At 41.4% G+C, this 24,600-nt stretch overlaps 1 protein-coding gene across 1 annotated transcript in view; it reads right to left on the reverse strand.

Annotated features, from left to right (window-relative positions):
• BNC2 (basonuclin zinc finger protein 2) overlaps positions 1 to 24,600 on the reverse strand; it is a 299,077-nt gene that overhangs the window by 1,707 nt on the left and 272,770 nt on the right. Inside the window, exon 5 of the mRNA XM_007465653.1 lies at positions 14,787 to 16,756. Coding sequence (XP_007465715.1) covers positions 14,787 to 16,756 — 1,970 coding nt within the window. The remainder of the gene's footprint in view (positions 1 to 14,786; positions 16,757 to 24,600) is intronic.

The raw sequence follows: 24,600 nt of genomic DNA on the forward strand, positions 1-24,600 counted from the left end.
AAAAAAAAAAAAAAAAAAAAAAAAAAAAAGATAGGATTTGTCCCAGAACATCCATAGGGATGTCATGATTTACCAAAGCCTGATAGGTTATTATCTGTCTGAAAACATTGCCTTTGTATTTATATCCCCCATTTATTTTTAAAGTGCCCTTGGGCATATACCTCTCTCCACCTGCAAAGGCTCACGTTTGACACGTACCTAAATTGAAGGCTACCCTTCCAAAAAGTAAACCAGTAAATAAATATACAGATACATAAAAGCTTCTCAATAATGGCAGAAGCTCCACATCTTAGAGAAGTAATCGTGATAACCGAAATTGATAATAGAAATGACCTAGAAGGGCCAGCATCAAGTTCAACAGACCACCTGATTATAATTAAAAAGTATGGAAGACCGAGATGAGTCACTCCATTTGGTGAGAAGCATGGCTAATCTCTCTTAGAGATGGTTGAGAGGTATGTGCCTCAGAGACAAGAAAGGTGGGAAGCATTTCTCCACCTTTCCACACAAGACAATATACAGCACTCCGGGTTTGAAGGGGCAGAGGGGCGGCAGCCCTCTCCACACTGCACTTAGGAAGGCTGAGCTTACCTTGTGATAATAAGATCAGCTTTCTAATCTTTTGCTAAATCGATCACAAAAGAAAGCAAGAATGAGAGACAGAGAAAAAGAGAGAGAAGGAGAGAGAGAGAGAAAACAAATTCACATTCTAGACATCTGGTTTAAAAAAAAACTTAAACAATAACATAGGGATTTAAAATGTTCTGATCATAAAATCATTTTCTGTCATAAGCGATCATCTCATATGCTGTCTTGATGATTTTTCAGATCAGCCGCATCATCCAAAAAGTCATAAATCAAATTAAGATAAACCAAATTCACGGCATCATCATCATCCATAAATGGGTTCTGCACAGATGCATGCAGTGTGCAGATATGTGAATGATAAACAGAAGTGGTCCCCACAGTCCCTGCTCTGACACAGTCGCTCCCCGTCTCCTTGGTGTCAGATGGCAGATGACTCCCCGTGCAGGTTGCTAAGCAGAGTGTAGGAAATGCCTACTGTGAAGTCTTTCCCCTGACATGTAGGTATGACACCACCGGAGTTATTACAGGAATGTGGAAGCAGAGTGGCAGTACATACTGTCAGACAATCTACTGATAAAACAATCTGCCAACCACAAGTAGCTCACCAAGTCCTACCCCTCTGTGTATTATTTTTAACACCCTCCCTCCCCTCCCTGTCTTAATTTCACAAGCACACATCTTGCGATGACTTCAATCTAGAACTCCGTTGCTTCTCACACATCTGCAGTTACCACGTCCTAGATTCACTGCTGAGAAAACAGCAGCCAGACACACAGCAGTCACATCAAGACACACTGAATAAGGAAGAATAAATTAACATCGGCAAAAGGACACACTGATCCCCCAGACGGACACATCGTTCCGAAGATGACCTGTGAAATTGCACATCTCCACTGCTATGTTACCAGGAAGAGATGTTTCTCTTCATTTCTCACTTACAGCAATGGAAATCTGTAATCTAATTAGATGATGTACCAGCCCTCAATATCTGTCAACCAAACAATGTGCAGAAATGTGTAGACCAGCTCTGGCACTCTGTTCAACAGTGTCCCTTTTCCGCTGTCAGCAGTACTGTTGGCCTCTGCTAATATAATTACATTGGCTTTTATTCAATTAAGTGCCATCCCTTGCTTAAAAAAAAAAAAAGCTACTTTATCAATTGATTCAGGTGTAATGCAATACTAAAGATGAACTCATGGCAGTGCATTAGCTCTGCTGTTCATAACTTCAGTACACGGGTTCATTCGTGGTAGTCGATTTCCATTATGCAACCACAGTTCAGGAGAATTGATTATGTTCATTTCTTAATCTGTTTCATTTTTGTTTACTAATCCTCCTAAATGCCATATGCAAAATACTTGAACTGGGGATGGGAAGAACGTGCTGTGGAAAGTTTACTGGTCCACTCTCATGATGGTGGGCTTGTTCTAACTGACTCCAGTACTACTGGGGTGGGAAGAGGCAAAGCAAGAGAAGGAGGGAGAAAAGACAGATTCTTTAGAGAGTCCCGATCCTGTGCCTCAAGAGGTTAGGTTCAGCCTCCGCAGAATGGACAAAAGGCAGCACTTGATGTTAACAGAGACCTGGACTCAAGTCAGTCCAAACCCTGAGCTGTCAGAGAACACTGCCCAAGGAGGAGAGACAAACACCTGGGGTTAACAGCAACTTACAAGTTTACGTGGATCAGAAAGCCAAAGAGGTAAAAGGAGAGGGAAGACGGAAGAGACACAGAAAGAAGTCATGCCAACGGACTATCGGACGTACAGGGAAGAGGATCCTAAAATGGGAGCAAGGCCAGAGAGTGCTGGAAACGGGAGGACCCGCAGCAGAGGAAGCAGTAGGCAGCTGTCTGTAAGGAGAAGGGGGACTCCAGAAAGGAACCAATTCTGAGTTCTCCAGAGAGAGACTTTTCCTAGAAAATAAACCTAGGGTTCTGAATATTTATCTCCAGAAAAGAGGAAAAGATAATCATGAACAAAAACCACGTTAGAACTTACTACATTGTATAAGAATGTCAACGGTACAAAAGCTGTTTCTATTTGCTTTGATTAGGTAGGTAATACCGATACTCCGAGGAGGCAGCTTCCTTCCTCTTACAGAAAAAACAAAAATGACTGGGATGAAGAGAAAAGGTGAGTAGAAGGGGTAAGGATCTGATCTCACCGGGGATCTCGTCAAGAGAGTAGGCCAAGATTTAGTCCCAAGATGGTCACTTTCAAGGAGAACGTAAGCTATACCTTATTCAACCTCAAGTCTCTTGCAGCTCAAGTAGAATACTTTGCACTTCGGACATAATTACATTTATGTGACTTCAATCAATAATACGCAGCCTTACAGAAACTTTCCCCAAAATACGCCGTGGAAGAGAAAACAATGATCCCAAGATTGGAAGCATGTAACTGAATATTTAAGAAAAGACCCTGATAATACAGCAGAGGATAATTCTGACCCTATCACACCCCACTGCGGTGTAAGGTAATGATATATAATTAGGGCATGACACAGTCCTATAACCTAGGCTATGCTTGGAATCACAAATGTTTCCTCTGACCCTCTGTATTCTTCCCTACTCTTTCTGTACTGAGTTTACCAAAAGCCTCTTGAAAACTGAGAGCACCCTCAAAAGCAAAAACGTTATGAAGCCTATACGATATAGGGGAGGTCATAAAACCAAACTTACTCCATGAAATGCTGAGTGGAAGTACTCTAGCTGGACTCAAGTGGACTACCAGTCTTCTTCGGTTTCTTTAATGAAAACATGTCAATTATATGTCAGTTTAAAAAAAAAGAAAAAAGAAAACTTTACCATGCAACCACAGAAGACACCAAATCCAACACAGTCAAGCAAATGCAAGTGCCCTTTAGAGAAAGTCAGTCCTGTCTTGAGCTTTTCTTTTCTCACGTTTCTCTTTCCAAGCTTCTTCAAGTGCCCAGTTGAACTTAATGCAATGTTTAATCATAAAAATAAAAATTAAACACATTAAATACATTGAAAAGAGAAAGCGTTTTGAGATTTTAACTTTGGTTTTGGAGAGGAAGGAACTTTTTAAAAAAAAAAAGTCTCATGAGCAAATCAGAAAATCAGAACGTGGTTGTCCAAAGTGAATAGTAAGTCAAGCTATAGGTTGCATGAGAAGCTGAATCTAACCTTAATTCTTAATCAGTTCTGAGCCATTCTAAACTTAGCGAATTGAAACAAAATACTTGATAATTACAATGCCTCCGGTGAAATGGAATTGAGGCTCCATCTTGGAGCTTTTGCCTTTATTTTTCCTGCTCACCTCTGCCACTCCACACACACACACACACACACACGCACACTTCTCAAATTATATTGTCCAGAACGATCATAGTGATGTACACACAGCAGATACCACTATATATATGGGGTGCGTGTGTATATGTGTGTATATGGGGCAGAGAAATGTTACTTATATACAATCTGGGAAAATCTAGACGCTGGGTTTGAGTGTATTGTGGGATACTGAGTCAGTATTTCCTGATCAGAAATTAAATCTGCTAACCAAATCCACAGAAATGAAAAGTTAAAACCTCTGCCCCTCATTAGTTCTCTTCTTATCTGATTGCTATGACACTACCTGTTGTCTTTAATGCCTCAAAAATATTTGTATCATCATTAATTGATGTCTTACAGCCCTGTGAAGTAAACGACATTTTTGTTAGTATACATTTTCTGTAAAACAAGTAGTTGCTCTAACAGGCTAATATTTAAAGATTTTTCTCCAAAAGAGCCAAAAGCCATCGCTAGCTCAGGAAATTCAATGTAAAATTCTAGTGAACAATGCTCCAAAAACCCCCAGAAGTATAGAAGTACATAATAAATGCAAGAAATAAAAGCTAAGCAAATTCTTGCAAATTAAAAGTATGAAATTCAGTCACTTCAATCCCTTTCAATATAAAACAAATCATCCATACTGGTCACGCAGACAGTTCCCTCTACATTCAAATTATTCACTTGAAGATAAGCTCCCACCAAACTCTTTAGGGGTTTAGCTAATTTACTGCACAGATACGGCACGTCTGTTGTAATAACAGGTAGGATGTATTGGGGTCGACCATTTATCAGAATTAGACTTCTTTTCTCAATTCACAGTGAATTATGCTGCCTACATGACTCCCCTCTCTCAGAGCCTGCCATCCCCTTACGGCCCCTAACGTGGCAGGCGAACAAAATTGACAGTCTCATCTTGTCAACAAGGGACGATTCTCCTGAGAAGCCATTTAACTTTGCCGAGGAAGCAATGTATTAATGTGCCTGTCCCGGGAATGTTAATCATCTTCAAGCTTCCGACCTAACTTTGACGTGAACGAAATCACCAAATTTGTTTACTAAATGAATCGTAATATGCTAATAAGAAAGCATGACATATATGGAAAAGCCAAACAGATGGTTTGTTTACTCCACTTTGCAACTTTATAAATGTTGTAACTCTGAAGATGTTAGTGAGAATTATTGGTTTGTTGGCAGAGGTGAACGTGTCTCTCGCATACTAAATCTGGCACTACGGTTACAAAACAATTTGTCATTGCTGTGGAATGCATAAAAAATGTTAATGTAGTAATGGCATTTAGGAAGGCAGATTGGTGGATGGAAAATGTCTATGCTGGATGCTCAGGTTAAGTGCAGAACTGATATCCAGCGCTGTTCCCTAACCATTTTACTTCTGAGTTGTATCGAGGCTTTTGGAGGGTGCTGATTATTCGACAGATAACCTGTTGCGCTGTAATGTGAGACGCGTGTTACACTGTGAATAGGATTATGTTTTCACAGCACTTGGAAACTTTCTCAATCAGGCAGCTCTTGTGGTGCTCAGTTTACTACCATTGTTGGGTAAGAAAAAGCAAGGCGGTTCACCCTGGCATCTTTTAAGGACTTAAATAAATCTGAGCTAGAATCTTGAGATTTATATTTACCCTGGATGAACTAGCCCTCAAGCCTTCATCCCTTGTTTTATTGTCTTATACAAAGAGTTTACAAGACCTATTTCCAAAATAATAAGAATGCATTTTTCTCTAGATGCTCAAATTTCTTCTCCTATTTAAAAGTAAATAGCTATCTTTTCTAATGTGTACAGAGTGGAACATCAGTTTCTCTCTGAGATCTTTTTCAAAGGAAATACTTTTCGAAGACTAAATATCCAAGAAGGTTTTATAGCATTAAAACGGTTAATTCATGATCTTTTAAAAAGACAATATTTGGGATGTAGGAGTTCCCCAAGGGGCGGGGGGGCCGACAGAATTTTGTAGGCAATATTATAACTTAGCTACGGCCTTATCTAGAATTGTGTTGAAAAATGAAACTACTTAGAAGATACATGAACCAAAACAATGTGCAAAGTCTAATTTATGTCTTTGGTTAAACAATGTCAAAACCACCAGCTGAGACAGCAAAACTTCAGTTAAGCAACCAGCAACGCACCTATGCTACTAAACATTTCAATGTTGAGCAACATTCAGATGATTTTTTTTTTTTGAAATTCTTTTTACTTTTGATTCACAACAAGCATAGCCACAGAAGCAGAATTTTGTACGAAAGAGGTGCTTATTCCTCCCCAAATCATGAACCACTTTCCCCAACTTCTTAGTTCCATATATATTCATACTGAAACCACCACGATCCTTGTGGGATTTGCCTGGTGTATCACCATACAGTGACATTTCTACCTGTCTGCAGAAGAGAAATGAGAGAGCAAAGTGAGCTAAAGGAACCCCTGCATTCATCTTGCTGCCCAAGGATCACTTTGGAGCAAGAAACATTAGCGGCTATTCCAGCCTGACGCTTCTATCTCATTTGAAACATCTCCTCGTTCCTGACCAACAAAGAAAATTTCAGTAGAGTACTTTTACTGGTTTAACAACAGTGAGCTCCTGGGATCGTCAAAGTGCTAAGCCTTTTCCAAGGAGAGAAGAAATCAGCAGCTCAAATATAATTATTCTTCCATTCTCAATGCAAACTGCCACGCACAGGAGCTCTGCAGTCTATTAGCGAAGTTATAATGGCCAACAGGCAGAAGCAAAATTGGTCAAAAAGTTGGCTGCTGCTGTCATATTTTTGGAATTATGATTAATGGCCCTAATAATGTGGATGATTACTGATATGTGTATCTCCAGCAGTGTATCATATTGCTCTGGCTGCCTACGTCCACAATAAGCAGGACGCTATCATTTACCTCTTTATTGAAGGCAATCCTTCTCTTGAAGGCGCGTATTCTAATTGCTTCGTAATGTTTTATGTCTTAAACATTTTGCAGCTCTGGACCTCGCCAACTGTTTCGTGTCTACCATTGATTAATTACTGAACGTTTAATCAAAATTTAGAACCTAATGTAGTCGTTTATGAGCACACTGCAGTGCCAGTAGTTAGGCTCTGCTCCCAAGTTTGGAGAGTGCTGAGTTCAAAATCAAATCCCAGCCATGCATGAGAATCCAAGAATTTCACCTTGGGTGCTCTGAGGTTGCCAATTCCATCTCTGCTGATGAATGGAAGGTAATCTAACTACAGGGTAAACAGCATCTTTACCTACCCTCTCCCCACCGGATTTCCCTTTCCTCTTTCTCCCGATTCCCTCGTCAACAGAGCACCACTGACTGCTTGCTTCTGAGAGCAAGAAGGTTCTCGTGAATACCCGTCACAAGAACATAGCTTTGAAGTGGTTAAACAAGTGGAAAATAATTTGCTGGGACAAATACGTAAGTTTTTTTTTTTTTTTTTAATGTGGATTTTTTATGGTACTGTCATACAACCGTTCACCGTTGAAGTTAAGTGTTTTTTTAATACCATTACTGAACTGCTGAAATGGATGCTAATATAGCTTGGAGTGCTAATGTCAAGTCCTGGTAATAAAAAAGACAGACTGCTGAATGAAATAATTTCAAGTAAAAAATAGAACAAAAGTGCTCTCTCTCTTGCTCTCCACTTTTATTGAATTGGGACTGACTGAGCCAATTGCTTTAGAAGTCTGTAAAACACAATTACTAGTGAGCGGACTGACCCCCCAGTGCCCCCTCAGTGACACAGCAGACTAAAAAGGCAGCAGAGTTAGAGCGGCTCCCCTCAGCTGGCCATCAGACCCAAGAGGCTTGCTTTTGAAGGTCTGTTGTTCTCATTGCCCAAATCTGTCTCCTTTGACTGAAAAAAATCTTACTCCCCATCCATGTGCTGAAGTAACTTCCTACATGACTTGCAAGGATGAAGATGTCTACTCTGGCAATTAAGGATGATCTGTCTTCTGATATTCTTATTTATGTGGGTGTTTACGTATAAACACACATATACATTATGTGGATGCATTTAGATGAGAATGTTAGCATCATTTTTGAAGAGCTAGTAATCATTCAGATTGACATATGCAATAGCAAAATTGAGGCGCCACTTACGTATGTTCGGGTAGGAGCACTTGGCTTTTTTCTCCTAAGGTAAAGTCAAAATAATTAGAGCGAGCAAGAAAAAGAATTAAACTAGAAGTAGGTAACATTTTCCCCCCCTAGTTAGTAAAAGAAGTAATAAACTCCATAAAGTACTAGATAGAGTTAAGATCACTAACACTTCAGGCATAACGGCTTTTTACCAGGAATTTACAACTCCTGTTTTAATTCAAGCAGCTAGCATTAGGACATAAAATCTAGGTATTTTTTAAGTGTGGTTTGATGTTAAATAACTGAAGAAAAATTGTTCTTTCCTGAAAAGCATTCTTTTCTCCTCCTGCTCAGCTTGCTTCTCTCTCACACGCGCGCGCGCGCGCACACACACACACACACACACACACACACACATCCTGGCACTGAAGAATTCAAAGTTAATAAATCCCTTTTTTATGACATTGTAATTTTTTGGCAAGTGTAAACTCCTTTTATATTCTGCCACATTCATTTATTTGAAGCTTGTGGGAGTCTTACGGCAAAAACATTAACTTATTTCTGAGAAGACTTTTTTAAAAAAGAAATGCCTTCTAGCCCAACCTTCACTATGAAATTTCAACAGAGGAAGAAAAGTCTGTGTTCCTCTTAGCACAAGAACAACAACAACAACAGAAATGATCATTCACAGCAAGAGAGAGCTGGCAGAAGCCTCTCACCTTAAGAGAGAGCCCATCTTCCCAGGACTGATACAAGCAAATACTAATGTATGTGTGAAGTCTTATAACCTGCTTCCAGGTGAGAAACGGCCTATGTTTTTTAAAAAAGAAAAGACTATCTAGAAAAACAAATATTTCAAATGAATAATTATGAGAAAGAATCACACCGAGAGAAAGTCTATCAGAGGATCGGGTAGACGGTGGCGGACCCAAGGGAGACGGAAATCAGGAAGATGACCCTTTCAAAGTGGTGCTATTATGAAAATTACCACCTGTGCATGCGGTACGTGCATTCTGCTCGAAATGCTATTTTTGCCTGAATTTTCGAGTTTGCACTGGCGAGAGCAGTAGCTTGTTCCCTTGGAGGAAAGATAAGGATAAAGGGTATTATAGAAGCATTACGTTTGTGCAGAGGAAGTTACGTAGCCACAAGAGATTGAATGTTACTCCCCTCAATAGAAATTTGTAAAAACTTCTTCGTATCACGGAGAGAAAGTCCTTTGCCCGCCGTTAAGCTTGGTTGTCTATTTTGTAGGCAGGTTGGTGGAAGGGACTGGTGTAGTTCTTGGACTGGAGGAGTGAAAGGTCAGCGGAGGCTTAAATGAGCTTACATCCAGCTGCGCCAGCAGGAGGTCACTCGGAAGATCCGAGGCTCACTGTGCGCTTGACAGAGTCTCTCCCCATGATACAAGGAGACTGTTTTGCTCATTGCTCTCCTCCCAGGATGTAGAAAGCAGCCCAGAGGCAGGAATGGCACCGAAGTTTATCTCACTTACCAAAGTTTCGGTTGGGGAGGGCACAACTGGCAGTTATTCAGAAGGCGGATGTATTTTGTCTGTTTGCCTTTGATGGAAAGTAATGGAGAGAAGTACAAAAGACCTACTGATCTCCTGGCTGCATTGTGGAACCAAACAGACTTCACAGGGAAGGAGAAGGAAAAAAAACAAAAAAAACCTCTTCCTTTACAAGTCAGAGGACCGGCACAACTTCACCTTTTAAAAGAATTCTGGTAAAGGAAAGCTGCAGTTTGAATGGCAAAAATACAGGAAATGAAAAGGCTGATGCCTCAACATGTTCTCTTCTTGTACTTGGAGAGGATTAACACGCTTTATTTGACAGCTAATCATATTAGGGCAAATATATTAATAGTTATCTTAAGTTGGTGCTAAGTGGCTCATTTCTTGGAGGTATTGCCTGGTGCAGCCATGTGTATTTACTGAAAATCTCTCTTTAGAGAAGTTCTCTATAAGTTTCCAAACACAGAGAATGATGGAAAAAATGGATGTCGCTGCTGAGAAGGTGCTAACAGGAGGCAGGTAGCATGTTTTCGCATCTTCACCTCTGCTGTTAATGTATGCAGGGGCTCATCAGAGGTAGCTCGTGTTAATTTATTCCTGCACACCTGTACAGGGCTGGAAGCCAGGTAATCAGACAAGCAAAAACCATACATCTCTGCTTTATAGGTACAGCTACCCAGAGGCCTATATAGGAACGAATTTAGTTCTGGAGACATCAGCAGGTTTTAATAAAGCAAACACAGATGTCTTACTCCATACAAATCAAGAAGTTTACATGTTTAAATCTGGACAGATTTAACTAGCAGTCAAAGAGAAGGTTCACCCTTGGCACCAATGGTTGCCTCATATTTATTTATAAATCACCCTGACCAAATATTATTTTGTTTTTAAATCTATTCATGGGGCTGAATCGCCTTTCCTACACCTTGAAGATCAACCATATATGCTGACCCTTCTGATAAAATTCAAGATAAACTGTGGCAATTAGTGGCCACTATTCTCAGAGGAAGAGAGGAACAAAGATGCAAGACCATCTAGTTTCTGTGGACAACGTCTTCGCTATAGCTGCCGGTGTAAAATCTATTTATGTCTGTTTTAGTGATTGGCATTAAATAGATTTTTATCATATTAGCAAATGATAAGGAATTTGGGGGAAGAGGACAGAAGGCTTTCTATTTTGCTGAATAAAAACCAAATGTAATTTATAAACGGGCTTGATCCATGGCCACTCAGCCCTCCTGGGGATCAAAAAACATGACTGACAGAGGATGAGAAATGACCAGAGGAAGCCAGGCCCAGCCAACTCTATGACACTGTCTTCAAGAAAATGTCCTTTATGAAGACTGTAGGTTCTAGGCCAGTTGGAATTTCTTCTTCCCAGGGAGTATTTTCATATGTTTACTTCGAAACCCAGGGTCAGCTTTCCTGTTCCCTGACAGAACAGCATCTTGGCAGAAAAATCAAGGGACGAACAAGAAAGAAGTAAGGGCGTTTAGAGACTGTCAGGTGTAACACTACACACTGTTATCAGTATGCACTTAAATACTTCAGCCATTGCCTCATAGTTCTATAGTTCTTTACAGGGAGAATAATTTACATTTTACTTCGAGAAGCTGGAGTAAAAATTACCCTACCAACCACCTAGCGACCAGACGAATTGGAGTCTGGGTATGTTAGCTTGCTCTTTGTCATTAGTGTGGAATGGTCCTCTTTGCTTTCTGATTTATTAAACTCACACTCATTCACAGCTGTATAGAAAAGGACACCTCTGACACTGCGCTTGGACTCCTCAGCCCTCGCAAGCCTTGCTTGTGCCTCTCTCTCTCTCTCTCTCTCTCTCTCTCTCTCTCTCTCTCTCTCTCTCTCGTCTCCCTTTTTGTGACTTTACACAAAGAATATTCTTGCTTTTCAAAAAGCCTTCAATCTGATCTTATAAAAACCTAGAAAGACCATAAGCGAAGACTTGGAAATCTCTGCTACCTAGCCGTCAAACCTAAAACACAGCATTTAACATCTTTCTCCTTCCATCCTACTAACAGCCTATCTGAGACCAAACACGCAACTCCCTTGTGTATAACCATCTTGGAGGAAGCGCAAGAAGACCTGTTTCTCTCGCCTGTAAGGTGTTCTAAGCCCAAAGACAAGAAGGCTGCTTTCGTAGACAGAAGGAAGAGGGTCATTCTGTTAGTTTTATCACAGGCATCCCAGAAACCCGGTAGCCTTGCACACTTCGGTCCCCACTCAGAATGCCTTCTAATGCTTTATTTGCACAAAGAAGATGTTGTGGAGTCCAGGATGGATGAGTCGAGACTCTGGGGAGAGGAGAGAAATGGGCGAGGACACGGCGGGATTAAAGGCAAAGGAGGATTTCTGTTCGGGAAGGTATGTTGGCTCAGAGAAAGGTAAGACAACTTATCCTAGCTTCATAGTGAACTGAAGAGGAGAAAAGCAGGGACACGAAATTCCTGGGGTTCTTGTGACTGACACAGTACAAGTGAAGAGAAAGAGGAAGATAATATGTCTGAGGGGTCGATTCAAGATGTGAGGCAAGAGGCTTTGCGAATAAGGAGATTAAATCACGGGTCGTTATTAGTTGATGAAATGACAAAAAAGGGCTGAAACAGGAGTACAATTATAGTGCAACTGTGTTGCCTGAGATGCACGAAGAGGGTGGTACCCCGATGGCATCGCTGTTTCTGCTTATTCAGTGGTAGTTACATTCACATCATATATTAACTCAAGTAATAGACAACTGAACAAGGATCAACACTCTTCTTAAAAAAAAAAAAAAAAAAAACCAAAAGTACCAAGAGTTTTTGCTATGTTTTTAGCCTGAGGTCAAAAGATTTGCAGATTCTTGAAAAGCAAAATTTCATGTGAGAATCAAGACGTTCTTGTACAGTATTTTTTTTTTTCAATTTGCTTTTTATCGTGTGTGACAAAACTCCAGAATTAAAAAGATTAGGCACGACGTGCCTGAGGTCGAAAGATTTGCAGATTCTTGAAAAGCAAAATTTCATGTGAGAATCAAGACGTTCTTGTACAGTATTTTTTTTTTTCAATTTGCTTTTTATCGTGTGTGACAAAACTCCAGAATTAAAAAGATTAGGCACGACGTGCTATTTCACCCATATGAAATGTAATCACCTGTCTTCTGAGGTCTGCCATCTCTTCTGTGACTGAACATACATGGCAGAATATCTGTATTATGCTTCTCACCTAGAATATCCTATATCCTAGTTATCCTAGGCACTGGTCTAAACTTCTGTATGGCTGGTCACTCATGACACTCTCAATCCTTAAAATAAAATTAGAGATTGAAATATTCTTCTGCTATCACTCAGTCACTAAATGTTTTTCCTCAGACAAACCACCCTCTCCACAGTACCTCCTTATACATTAGGCCACAGAAACACAAGCGCTTGTGTCTTCTAGTGGCTTGACATAAATGAAAGCACCAAGCTTCGGGTGTTGTAGCCTTTGGTCCCAGAGCCATTTATTCCAGTGTCATGACTTGCAGTATTTTCAGCAAACCAACTAAAACTGTGATAGGAATTCATGCAAATAAGCTTAAATTTTGGCTTGTCTTCAAACACTCCATTTCCATAAATTTTTTATGCAGGTTTTCATGAGTCTTCTATTTTTGTTAAAAAAAAAAAAATCCAATGCATTAACCTCATTATCACAAGTGTACTATTTCAAACATAAAAGCATGAATATTGCTCACAAACTTGGCGGGGGGGGTTGGGTATAGTATTATATTTTATTATTCAAAGTCTAGCTATCTTATCTGCCGTATTCTGGGGCTGTCGATGATAACCTGGAACTGAAAAGAACTTTGTGACCGTAAAACGTTTTTACAGAACAAGGTAAATGGGGGACGGGGGATTTTTAAGAAGAGAGATTTCTCTTCAAAGCATGTTTTGAGTTGCACAAAGAAAGCCACTTAGTTTTCTCTCAGAGATTTTGCTTTTCATACATTGGGCCGCTTATATTTTAGTACAAAGGAAAATCAATTATATTTTAACGTTCATTTTTAAAAAGATTGAACTTTTAAAAAAAGCTGAGCATTCTAGTGACAGATCACTACTTTTCAGTGTACTTCTATCACATGTTACTTTGTCAGAGACCTCTGCCCAACTGATAAACACTAGAATTTGGGTGCTGGCTCTTTGGAAACTTCCTGATTCATTTTGTTTCTTCTACATATATCGACTTTTACCATGTAAAAAAAATTTTCTCCAAAAATATTTTTAAAAGGCACTGGAAAACCAAACACCACATCCAATATGATGGGATGAACCAACTGTGTGACTCTAGTTGAGCCTAGTGTATCATGTAAATGATCTGTTCACAAGCTTATCTCCGCAAGGGTAGGACAACTGTGTTACCCCACCACTGACCACCTTGACACATTCCATTTCTATCACATTTTCTTTAAGATGATTGAAAAAGACCACTGTAGGTTTAGGACCAGCTGCTTCTGTTTAAGCCCAACTGTTTCAGAGCTGCAGCTACATAGCTAAGGTGTGATGTCATCTGAAGGCTGGACATAATATATTCTAACTGATCCTCAAAGTATATGCATGCCTCCCCTTCTGTGCCTAATTCCCACGACAGATTATATTTGAGAGATGTGCTCCAAGACACGGTAAAGTTAAAGTAACCCACATCACCATACCACTTCCCCGTATCAACAATTACTTTGGTCCCGTTTTCTTCTGATATTTTTATGACTCTTAAAGAATTAATTCAAGGACATACTAAATACTCATGTAAGAACGATAACATTTCTGGTTATACCTACGGAGATGCAGGCTGTCTCGATGTCCTGGACCTATGGTTCTTTCCATCCGTAAATTTCTGTTTCTATATTGGATAAATATGTGTGTATGAAGATAATATATTGATTTAATTAAAAAGCCACATGGCAAAGCAGAAATATACATAACAGAAGCTGCGGCTTCTAAGTGAAGGTTCACGGGGAAGCAGGGAACTGTGTACATAGTTAACTTATTCACACCTAGATGCACGGAAACGCACATACACACATACACAGAGCACAGAGAAAAATGGCGTGCATTACTGGGTAAGATGGCATACGATTCTGCATGCTTAATCACAACAAGCACCAACTGCAACAATCCTTCACGAGCATGGCAGCTTGGGGGTCACGTGATCACTGTGGACAATCTTTACAGTGCATCAAAAAACATCTAAGCTGGATTTTTTTTTTAATGTTTCAAGTCCACCATGACTGGCACCCTCCACCCCCAGCAGGAGCAGCCAATGGGGATTTACTGACCTGTCTCTGCTTCGGCGAGAGGGGAAGGCGGCGTTGCAGCCAGCCACCGTGCAGACGTGCATCTCTTTCAAGTGAACGTTCCTGTAGTGAAGCTTCACGCTGTAGGAGCTTTTGAAGCTCTTCTTGCACACGTAACAGATTTTGGGGTCTGGGCTAGAACACAGATCACCTTCCGGGGAGAACTTTTGAGGGCTGCCGTAATTCAGAGATGATGTAAAACTCTCGTGCAGGGCTGCCATGCTGGCAGCCCCGCCGTTGTACAGTCCGTACTGGCTCATGTAAAACATGTCATAAGTGGGATCTGTAAACTCTTCCTTCACCTTGATGACGTCCTGGTGAGAGGGCTCACTGTGGTCCTCGTCCGGCCTCTCACTGTTCACCAGGACTTTCTCGCTCACCTCGCCGTGCATGTGCTCATCCCCTTCCATGGATTCCTCACCTACTTTGGGCTCCGAAGACTCAGACTCGTTCTCGTAGTCCCGCTCAGGTTCTTGGTCCTCGGAAGTCATGCTGTCGGCCCTTCTTATTTCAGTCCTTGAAATGCACCGGGTCCTGCTATGCTTAGAAAAGTCCTTCACAGACATGCCTGGACTCATTTCCTCCTGCGAGTGGCAGTGATTGTCATGGCTCCCATCGTTGACCACAGCTCCGCCGTCATTGGGGTCGTCGTCTTCATCGTCAAACTCATCGGCAGTATCGATAATTTCCTTCTCGATCTTCACAGGCATGCTGGACTTCCTGGGCTTCTTCTTGGGCGCCAGGTCGGCACTGGGCTCATGAGTGGCCATCATCACTACTGGCGCTGCTGGCTCAGAGGGTAATGGGGGGAGCTGCTCTATGGTACCACTGGTTGGAATGATGGGACTGGTCGGGAGGGAGGTTGGAGGACTCACCATTTCCCCCGGAGTGAGTAAACTTCTGTAAAACGGAGGAACTGGTTGGACAGTCTTTAGCCCAGAAAACACCAGCTGGCTAGGGAGAGGATTCTGTAAGACGGGGTCTAGTGGGGGAGTGGTAAAACCCATTGGGGGCCGGCCAGGGCTTGTGAGTGTGAGATTTGATTTTGTACTTGCTATGACGGGGGTGGCAGCCCCTGATGTGGCCCGAATTAAATCTTTGTCTCGGTTGTTCCTTAGCATAGGCATGTGAAGGCGAGGGTTAGGGTTCGCACTATGACGGTTACGGCTTCGGAGGGAGCTAAAGACCATGTTGCAACCTTCGATGGTGCACCGATGTTTGATCTTCAGGTGAACAGCGTTATAATGGATTTTGAGAGTACCTTTGTCATAGAACGTCTTCCCACACGCGTTACAGAACACTCTTCCTTTCCTAGACGCTGACCCCATCCTTCTCATCCGGTGGATCCGGAATGAGCTTTTTGGGTGTTCGGTTTTGGACAGGTCACTGACCGGGGCGGAATTCTGAATGGGGGACACGCAGGCTGGCTCAGTTTTGGGCTCCACATTAGTAATGCTGGTCAGGGCGTTTCTATTGGGCGTCTGGTCGTTCTTGTAGGGTGTGGGAGACACTTCAGATTCACTGCTCTCGTTATATTCATTCTGGGTCGAAAGGCTGGGTTCCCGCAGCCTCAGTCCTGGTTGCTCCAACAGCAACCCATTGGGAGGCAATCCTAGCAGCGGGGCTGAGACCGGGTTTATGTACTGGAATGGCAGCAGGAAGGCGAGGCTGTTGGGGATGTTTTCAAAGTGATGAATGCTGGAAGGGTTGCTGTTCTCTAGATGGGCAAGGAGGCTGGGACTCCTGGTGCGATTATTACTCTCAATGAAAGTTCTGATGTCTGAGTCTGTCTTTGAAGACGGTACAGCTACGGCCTGCCCCTCTTTCTCCTGAATGGCCATCAGCTCCACAATGGATTTGGTTTCTCCGAACCGCAGAAACTGCTGAAGGGTGATGATTTCCTCTTCTCGAGACATGATGGCCCAGCGGTCCAGCACCTTGCCGGCAGCATCCTGGAGGCCACATCAAAGAAATGACAAAGACAAACACAAAAACTTATTGACTGTGCATGATTATTCAGTGCAACCGAAGGTGCTCTGTCTGCTCATGGAACACCGAGAGCAGAAAACAACATGCAAGCACGGTTAATACAAGTCGATCCACAAAGCATACTTTTCTGCCATGCCAATGTAGTCATTAGAGTCACAGTTAGAGAAACAGATTGAGTTGAATAATGTCAAAGCAAACGAAACGTAGACCACTGGGGCTCTGTGATCTAAAATGCCTACACTACTGCTACTTTAACAACAATGGCCTATAGACTATTCAAGTATTTAGCATATATCAGTACAAGATGTGAACTCTTGCTGTGCAACCCAGTGTATGCAAAAAAAAAAAAAAAAAAAAAAGGACCCTTAATCCTTATCAAACAGTGACACCATAGGAAGGAATTGAGTACATTTTTCAAATTTTATTTCTTGAGCACAGCACTGGGTTCAATGATGTAAATTCCTTTAGATAGGAGCTATTGTGTGAATTTCTGAATCAAAAGGATGAACAGAGTAGCATTACCCCCCATACCCCCATTGCTATGCTGTATTTCCCCCCCCTTTTTAATGGCTATATTTTCGTGTCATTTACCAGTGGCCTCTTTCATAAGGTAGAGTAAGGAAAAACAGTGATTGCACTTTCCTGAAAATTGATTGTAATCCTATGATTCAAAGTTTGAGTTAGACTTAGCGTATTTGACTTTTTATGATCTTGTTATAAATGACAGCTATACGTATCTAGAAAGTAAACATGTGATGGATTTAGATAGAATAAATGTGTAAAAATGTTGTCTCTCGACATTCTCCTCTGATAGCAGAGGGAGTCCACAGAGAATACACATCAGTAATCACCAGACTATGTGTTGTTAAATATACATTAAAAAGCATTTCACACTTTCATTTTTGCTAGTAACTATGAGATACGCCTGGAGGTCGGACTTAAAAATCCTGCAGTATAATGTCAGGCAATCCATTTCAGTATGGATTGAGAAAAATCTATTCAAACACTTAAATAATGACTCCGTCATCTTCTAGGGCACCGCTTCTTCCCACCAGTACAGGATACTCGGCAACCCTCTGTGAACAGCACTTGGCTCCAACCCTTGACTGTCACTTTACAGAAGCATAAAATCGTCTTAAACAACAAGACAAGAGCCTTATTGATTACAAAGAGGAAAATCATAACATTATAATGGAGGAACCTAGCAGACATCACCCTAACCAAGTTGTCCAAGAAACATTACCCGGTGGTAAGGAACATCACGGACCTTGTGTGAGACAGGTAACGTGTGTGTATATATTTATACTGAGGAGGGCACACTGCTGCTTCCGTGGCATGCTTGCCCCAAAATTTATACCTCAACCTAATTATGAGAAAACATGAGATCAAACCAAAACTAAAAGGCATCCTGCAAAACAGTCGCAAGTATTCGTCAACGTGTAAATGTCGGGAAAGATTTTTAGAAACTCAAAGACCTAAGATTGCTTGCGGATTGGAGGAGATTAAGAAGACAGGACAAATAACTGTGAGATTCCAGGGGTCCCAGACCGGAAAAAGAACACTAGTGGGAAAGCTGGTAAATCTGCAGTAAAGTCTCTAGATGAGTTAACAGCATGGTATCAGTCCTAATTTCTTGGTTTCAACAACCGTACTATGCTCATGTAAGATGCTACATTAGGGGAAACAGGATAAAGGGAACTGTACTATTTTTGCAATGGAGAATTCTCTCTCGTAGACCGTTCTACTCCGCCTTGCAGCATGAAATTCTCTCTGGACCACAATCGTATGGTCTGAATCATGACACCTAAAATTTGATAAAAAGGCAATACTTGTCATTTATGTAAATTACTTAAAAAAGAAGCTCTAATAGTTACATGGTGTTCCTTATAAGGCTCATTGCTAGCATTCTATCATTTTGTGTGTGTGTGGGTGTCCAGTCCTACATGAAGTCAAAAACAGATGTCCCTCCCTCATCTTGCAGGAGAAATTAGCCTTCAGATCAAACACTCTCAGACAGCTGTCTGTTCACATCAGTCGTACAAATGATGTGTATACACGGTGACTCTGGATGATCCTGAAGCCGGGCGGTAGCCTTTTTTAAAAAAGCTGTCGCTCACAGCAACGGGTCTCCCATCCGTTCTTTTTTGGGGCAGGGAAGTAAAGGAGAGTGTTGGTGTTGTAAATAAGCAGCGAAATACATTGTGATTTTTGCAGAGATTATCTCATTTGAGCGTTATAATAGCTTCCAGAGCTCAGCAAATGTGTAACAGATGAGACACCGGAGGTGAGATGGCTTAAGGTTGCGAAGATGCTAACTGGGGCCCAGGACTTGACCCCAGAAATTCTGACTCCAAGTTCGCTGAGGTAAGTGACTGACTGTCATCCATGAGGCCATTTTGCAGGCGGGCACACTGAGTCTGTGAGGACAAGGAGCAGGGCCTCTCCTGAACAAGGCTGGTCTCCAGAGCGCTGTAGTGTCCTCTTCTACACTATTTTTCTTTTACCATCAAATCCATTTGCTTGATTGTTCTTTTATGGAGGCTTTCACTATGGAAACCCAATCTGAGCAAGGTACAGCCATTTCTTCCTCAGGTTCTTCCCAGGTAGCCTGCACCTAAATCTGCATATCGATAATGTACTTAGAGAGCTGGCGGCCTCCGGTATTAAAACAGGCCCTAGAAACCACAGCAACTGATTAAACCCACCTGAGGCATCTCCTTTCAATCACCCTCCTGTCTTCCCTCCCCTAACGGTACACAGCAGTCCCATATGGTTTCTCTTTTCTCCTGGCCTGCCACAATGCCTGCTATTTCTAAATCTACTGCCTTTCAGACTCTCTTTTTAGGCCTGAGTGGCTGTCTCCCCTAAAAAGGAGACTGTTATGTTAAAGCTCTTACTTCTGGTGGAAGAGGTCCAGGCTACTTTGCTGGTAGCCTGAGTGATAAAAGAGAAGCTTCATTTATCGTGGTAACAGAAGCATCCATTTATAGTTACACAGAAGGACAACACAGTCTCTTTGTAAACGAATGTGCTTGGGGACGGGACAGATATCCACACTGCATACTCCCAACTGGAGTCCTCCTGACAGGGTAACCTCTGGATCCAGGCAATGTGAAGTGCCACCAAAGTTCTTTCCAAAGAAGCCATCATTCATCAAGATGATCTAAGACCATCACGTTCACAAACAGAGAAACTGCAGCAAGAAACAAAGTTGACTTTCTCATGCAACAGAATGGGTCTGAAAGCTCAACGCTAGAAATGAACATCCGTTTTAGCATATCCTCGGATTAAACTGGTTGAAGGGAGTTAGAAATCATCAAAGGGAAAAAAGACAGGCCAAGGTTCTTTTTTCCTGAAGCTCTTTGTGACAGAAGTAAGCACGATGTGGTGCAGTGATTCTCAAACAGTGGCTTAACACTCCTCTGTTAAGACAAGACTTTCCATGAGTGGTCCACATGCTATTCAGAAAGGGCTAGTCTGAGGGCTATTATTTTCCTAAAACCAGTCTGCAGGTAATTGAGAGCAACCATTTGGAAACCTTCGGGACAATGGGACACTGCTGTACCAAACTAAAGGCATGATCACTTCTTTTTAAAGTAATTTATTTTTATTTTATTTTATTGAACTTAAGTGTTGGCTTCAGACTGATTGGGCGGGGGGGAACTGGTCCTTCCTCACAGATAGCTTGAGAAGTAGAGATCTATAATCTAGGCCCCCTTATCATGTCAAATACACTTTACCAGAGTAATTAAGAGCCATAAAAAGAATTAGGTATTATCACAGAATAAATATTAATAAAACAAAAATTCAGTCTGTTAGGCCACTAGGAACATCCTGACTACTGACCAACTCACACTGGGATGCTGGTCTCGTGCATGAATGATAAATCACATCAGAGTGGGTAACTAGATTCTTGTCCTTCCCATTCGATTTTGTAGTTGGTGAGTCAGTTACTTTAGGCTTCCCCATTTGTAACCAGCGTTCAGTGACCTTGAACCCTCTGCATTGGGAATTATTATTTACGAAATGAGGATAATAAGATTTACCCTGTTAAGTGAAATGCAAGGTATTAGGATAAGTATTGATTTCCTATGACAATAACTGGCTATCCTATTAATTAAAAGATGAGTAACACCAAATAATCCAGACTTATAAACCAGTTTTACTGGGTTCAGAAAAAGTATACAACACTTAAAATATTTACATCTAAGCATTTTTAAATGAAAAGACTTCCTTTTATTATTCACTGGACTGGTGATTATATCACTCAGTAGAAATCTGGCACCCAGTTCTACATGGCTCCAGAGTGATTTTCTAAAATCTTTCTTGCAGTAGGATCAATGATCATGGTTTCAGTGGTTTTATTTGAGCCCTTTCTTCATATCAGAGCACCTTATATGATGCATAGTTTTAAAACCAAAGTCAAATAAGACTGTTTGGTTTTTCTTATTTGAGGGAAAGGGAGAGTAGAGAAGGAAAGATGTAAAGAGATTGAAGAGAGACCAGATAAGAGAGGCTTTGGGATCATTAGACTGTCAGGTGACCTCAAGCCCAGAGAATCCCCAGCCCAAGAAGGAACCCATCTGTGTTCACAGCAGGCCACTGGCATGCCAGAGCACGGAGGGAAACACTGCCTTTCTTTCCGTGCGTGAAAATGAGAGAGGAACACTGAACGTAGCAGAGATCTAGGGCTTCTTTGCTCTAGCAGTATTCTAATTATTAAGAAATCAGCCAATAGTTTAAGTCTAAAAGACGGGTACAGAATAGTTTAATTTTCTACTCTATTTAATGAACTTCTTGTCAGTCAAATTTAAGGCACAATTTAAAGCAAAAAATCCAAAAACGATTAGCTAAAAACGGAAAACGTTTCGCCTTTGATCTAATTTTAAAGCTTTTAATGACATGTGGACCACCTAAAACAAAATCAGAGGTTTATGAGATGTAGTTTTTGATTTCATGTCTACATTTGCAGTGCACTGTCTTAAGGAATTATTCCACCCTAACCATACCGGCAACTTATTTTCATGACCAGTTTCCCATTGGAATTTTCTATCCTGTCTCCTTCAGGAGGAATTCAGATATCAAGGCAAGAGAAATGTGGTTGAGTAGAAGGTACAGGAATGACCAAATTTCAAGCCTATCCAGCTTGGCGCTCGTATCAGGTAAAACTGAACTGTAATTGCTGAGTTAAAAACTGATGAAACCATGCTATGCAAAACTTGAAACATAAATGTTGCCAGGCTTTTAAAGATGTTTCAGTCTTAAGGGTAAACGAATCGTGGGAGATCTACACAAAGGAATACTAACTACTGGGCAATAACGAGGAATCAACTATTGATAGAAGCATAACCTGAAGAATGAAAGAAGTCAGACCTAAAAGGCTACAGACACTCCCAAGCCAGTCAGAGGAATCATTTTGGAAAAGTAAGACTGTAAGAACAGAAAGGAGATCAGTAGTTGCCAGGGGCTGAGGGTGGCAGAAAGGGATTGACTGCCGAAGAACAGAAAGGAACTTTGGGGAGTGACGGTAACGTTCTACATCATGACTGTGCCGACGCATATATGACTGTATCGATTGTACACGTAAAACTGGTAGATTTTTTTGCGTGGAAAGTACACCTCAATGAAGTTGACTGAAAACATTAAACCATGAAAAGTGCATGAAATCTCACGACTCAACATTCACAACTTTCCCTATTTATGTATGTATATAGACCATCTTCTTGTTTCCTGCATTCTGTTGTGACCAGAAAAACAAAGACACATGCCTTCCTCCCCATTCTCTTCTATCCGTAGGGGGTACACAACAATCCACTAACGTGAGGAGTAAACATGAGAATTTCTATTTATTTTTTAACCTAAAAAGACAATTTTTTGCTAATATTACTAATTTAGAAACAGCTTTACATATATTGGGGCGCAAGCTCAGGCATTTTTACGAAAGGGGTGCGTAGTCATAAAAATCAGAGGTTGCTTCTCTATGGAGCTAATATTGACACGTGGCAGGCACGTATCATGCACACACGTCTTTGGAAGAAGCTGATGAAGGGCAGTCAGTCAGTTAATTCACCATAGCTCACCTTCACCTGTGCCTTTGTGCTGGCCTCTTGGTAGGGTGGATGTGTGCCAAGGAAGTGACCCAGAAATTAGGAAATATAACGTTTAACTGCTGGGTCACTTCAGGAGCAAGTGATGGGCTCAGACTGTTATCTCAGACGTCATGAACAGGGGCACTCCATCAACTTCATATGGGGGGCTGTAAATGGAGACCTCACGGATACCACCTGAGAGTTGGATAGGGTTGGCTACGATGACTGAAAGCACTACCTACAGGTTGTTTTGTTTTTTGTTTTTTTTTTAAGGTGTTGGGGGGTAGGAGTTTATTAATTAATTAATTTATTTTTGCTGTGTTGGGTCTTCGCTTCTGTGCGAGGGCTTTCTCTAGTTGCGGCGAGCGGGGGCCACTCTTCATCGCGGTGCGCGGTCCTCTCACTATCGCGGCCTCTCTTGTTGTGGAGCACAGGCTCCAGACGCGCAGGCTCAGTAGTTGTGGCCCACGGGCCTAGTTGCTCCGCGGCATGTGGGATCCTCCCAGACCAGGGCTCGAACCCGTGTCCCCTGCACTAGCAGGCAGACTCTCAACCACTGCGCCACCAGGGAAGCCCCTACCTACAGTTTTAAAGAAAAAAGCTTACAGGAGTCGTAAAACTATCAGTCCTCGTCTCTCCCATTCTCCCACTAGTGACCTGTTTTGGAACTCACGTGGGTCCATATGTAACAAGCAGATATTTCAATTTTAAATCGTCTTTCTAAAGTCAAGTTACTTTTAAACCTCTTCAGCCAAACAGTTTAACTGGTCTGGGCGCCCTCCACTCACATCAGAGCTATTTTTTCCCATTTTTTGTTAGATCATATTTATTTCTCTAATTTATATGACTTGGCAATCTGAAGTGTGTACGGGTCAAAGTTTGTGTGTCTGTGTGCATGTGTGTGTGTGTAAGCAGGCGAGAAGGGGAGATGAATAAAAATGGTGAAACAAAAAAAAAATTCTTATTGAAAATAATAGATTCTGGGAAGCACTTAGGGAAATTTTTAAAGCAATATTGTGATAATTTCTGAGAAACACTTGAAATTATGTGGGAAAACAACTTGGCATGCTTATTTGTTTTAGCAAATTTACATTTAAACACATATTTCCGGAAGGGCACTGACTGAGAAAGATGCACCGCTAGTATATACAATATACATTGGAGCAGTTTGCTTGTGTAAGTAAACAAAATTACACTCTTCTTTATTCACACAGAGTTCTTTTATGTGATTGTGCTTTTCCAGTGTTTCAGGCTAATGTTTCCAGGCCAGCTGAAACAACTGTAATATCTGTAGGCAGAGTGAAGCATACTCATTTATAACATGATTGCACCAAGTGGTTCAAATTAGACTTGATTAAAAAAAGGAAAAAAATCAACATTTGTTTTGGGTAATGAAAACCCTACTCAATTTCCACGATTTGGAAATTTGTGTTTTGCAGAATTTCTGAAGAGCATCACTTTACCTTCAAAATACAGTGTTGACCAGTCCATTCTTGCTTCCTCTGCCAATCCTCTTGCTTTCTCTAGGACAGAGGTGTCCCATGAGACAGAATCAACAGAGTGTGGCACAGACAGAAAGGAAAACTTCCAAAGAAAAATCAAGACTGGACTTTGTTAACATTTACGCACATTTGTCCCTTTTGGAAAACAAGTATGCTTCCCTCATAAACCCAAGCCCATCGTTGTCATGAAATGAGTGTGTGGACATCAGAGCTACC

This window comes from Lipotes vexillifer, unplaced genomic scaffold (assembly GCF_000442215.2).
Source record: "Lipotes vexillifer unplaced genomic scaffold, Lipotes_vexillifer_v1.1 scaffold31, whole genome shotgun sequence".
NCBI classification, from domain to species: domain Eukaryota; kingdom Metazoa; phylum Chordata; class Mammalia; order Artiodactyla; family Lipotidae; genus Lipotes; species Lipotes vexillifer.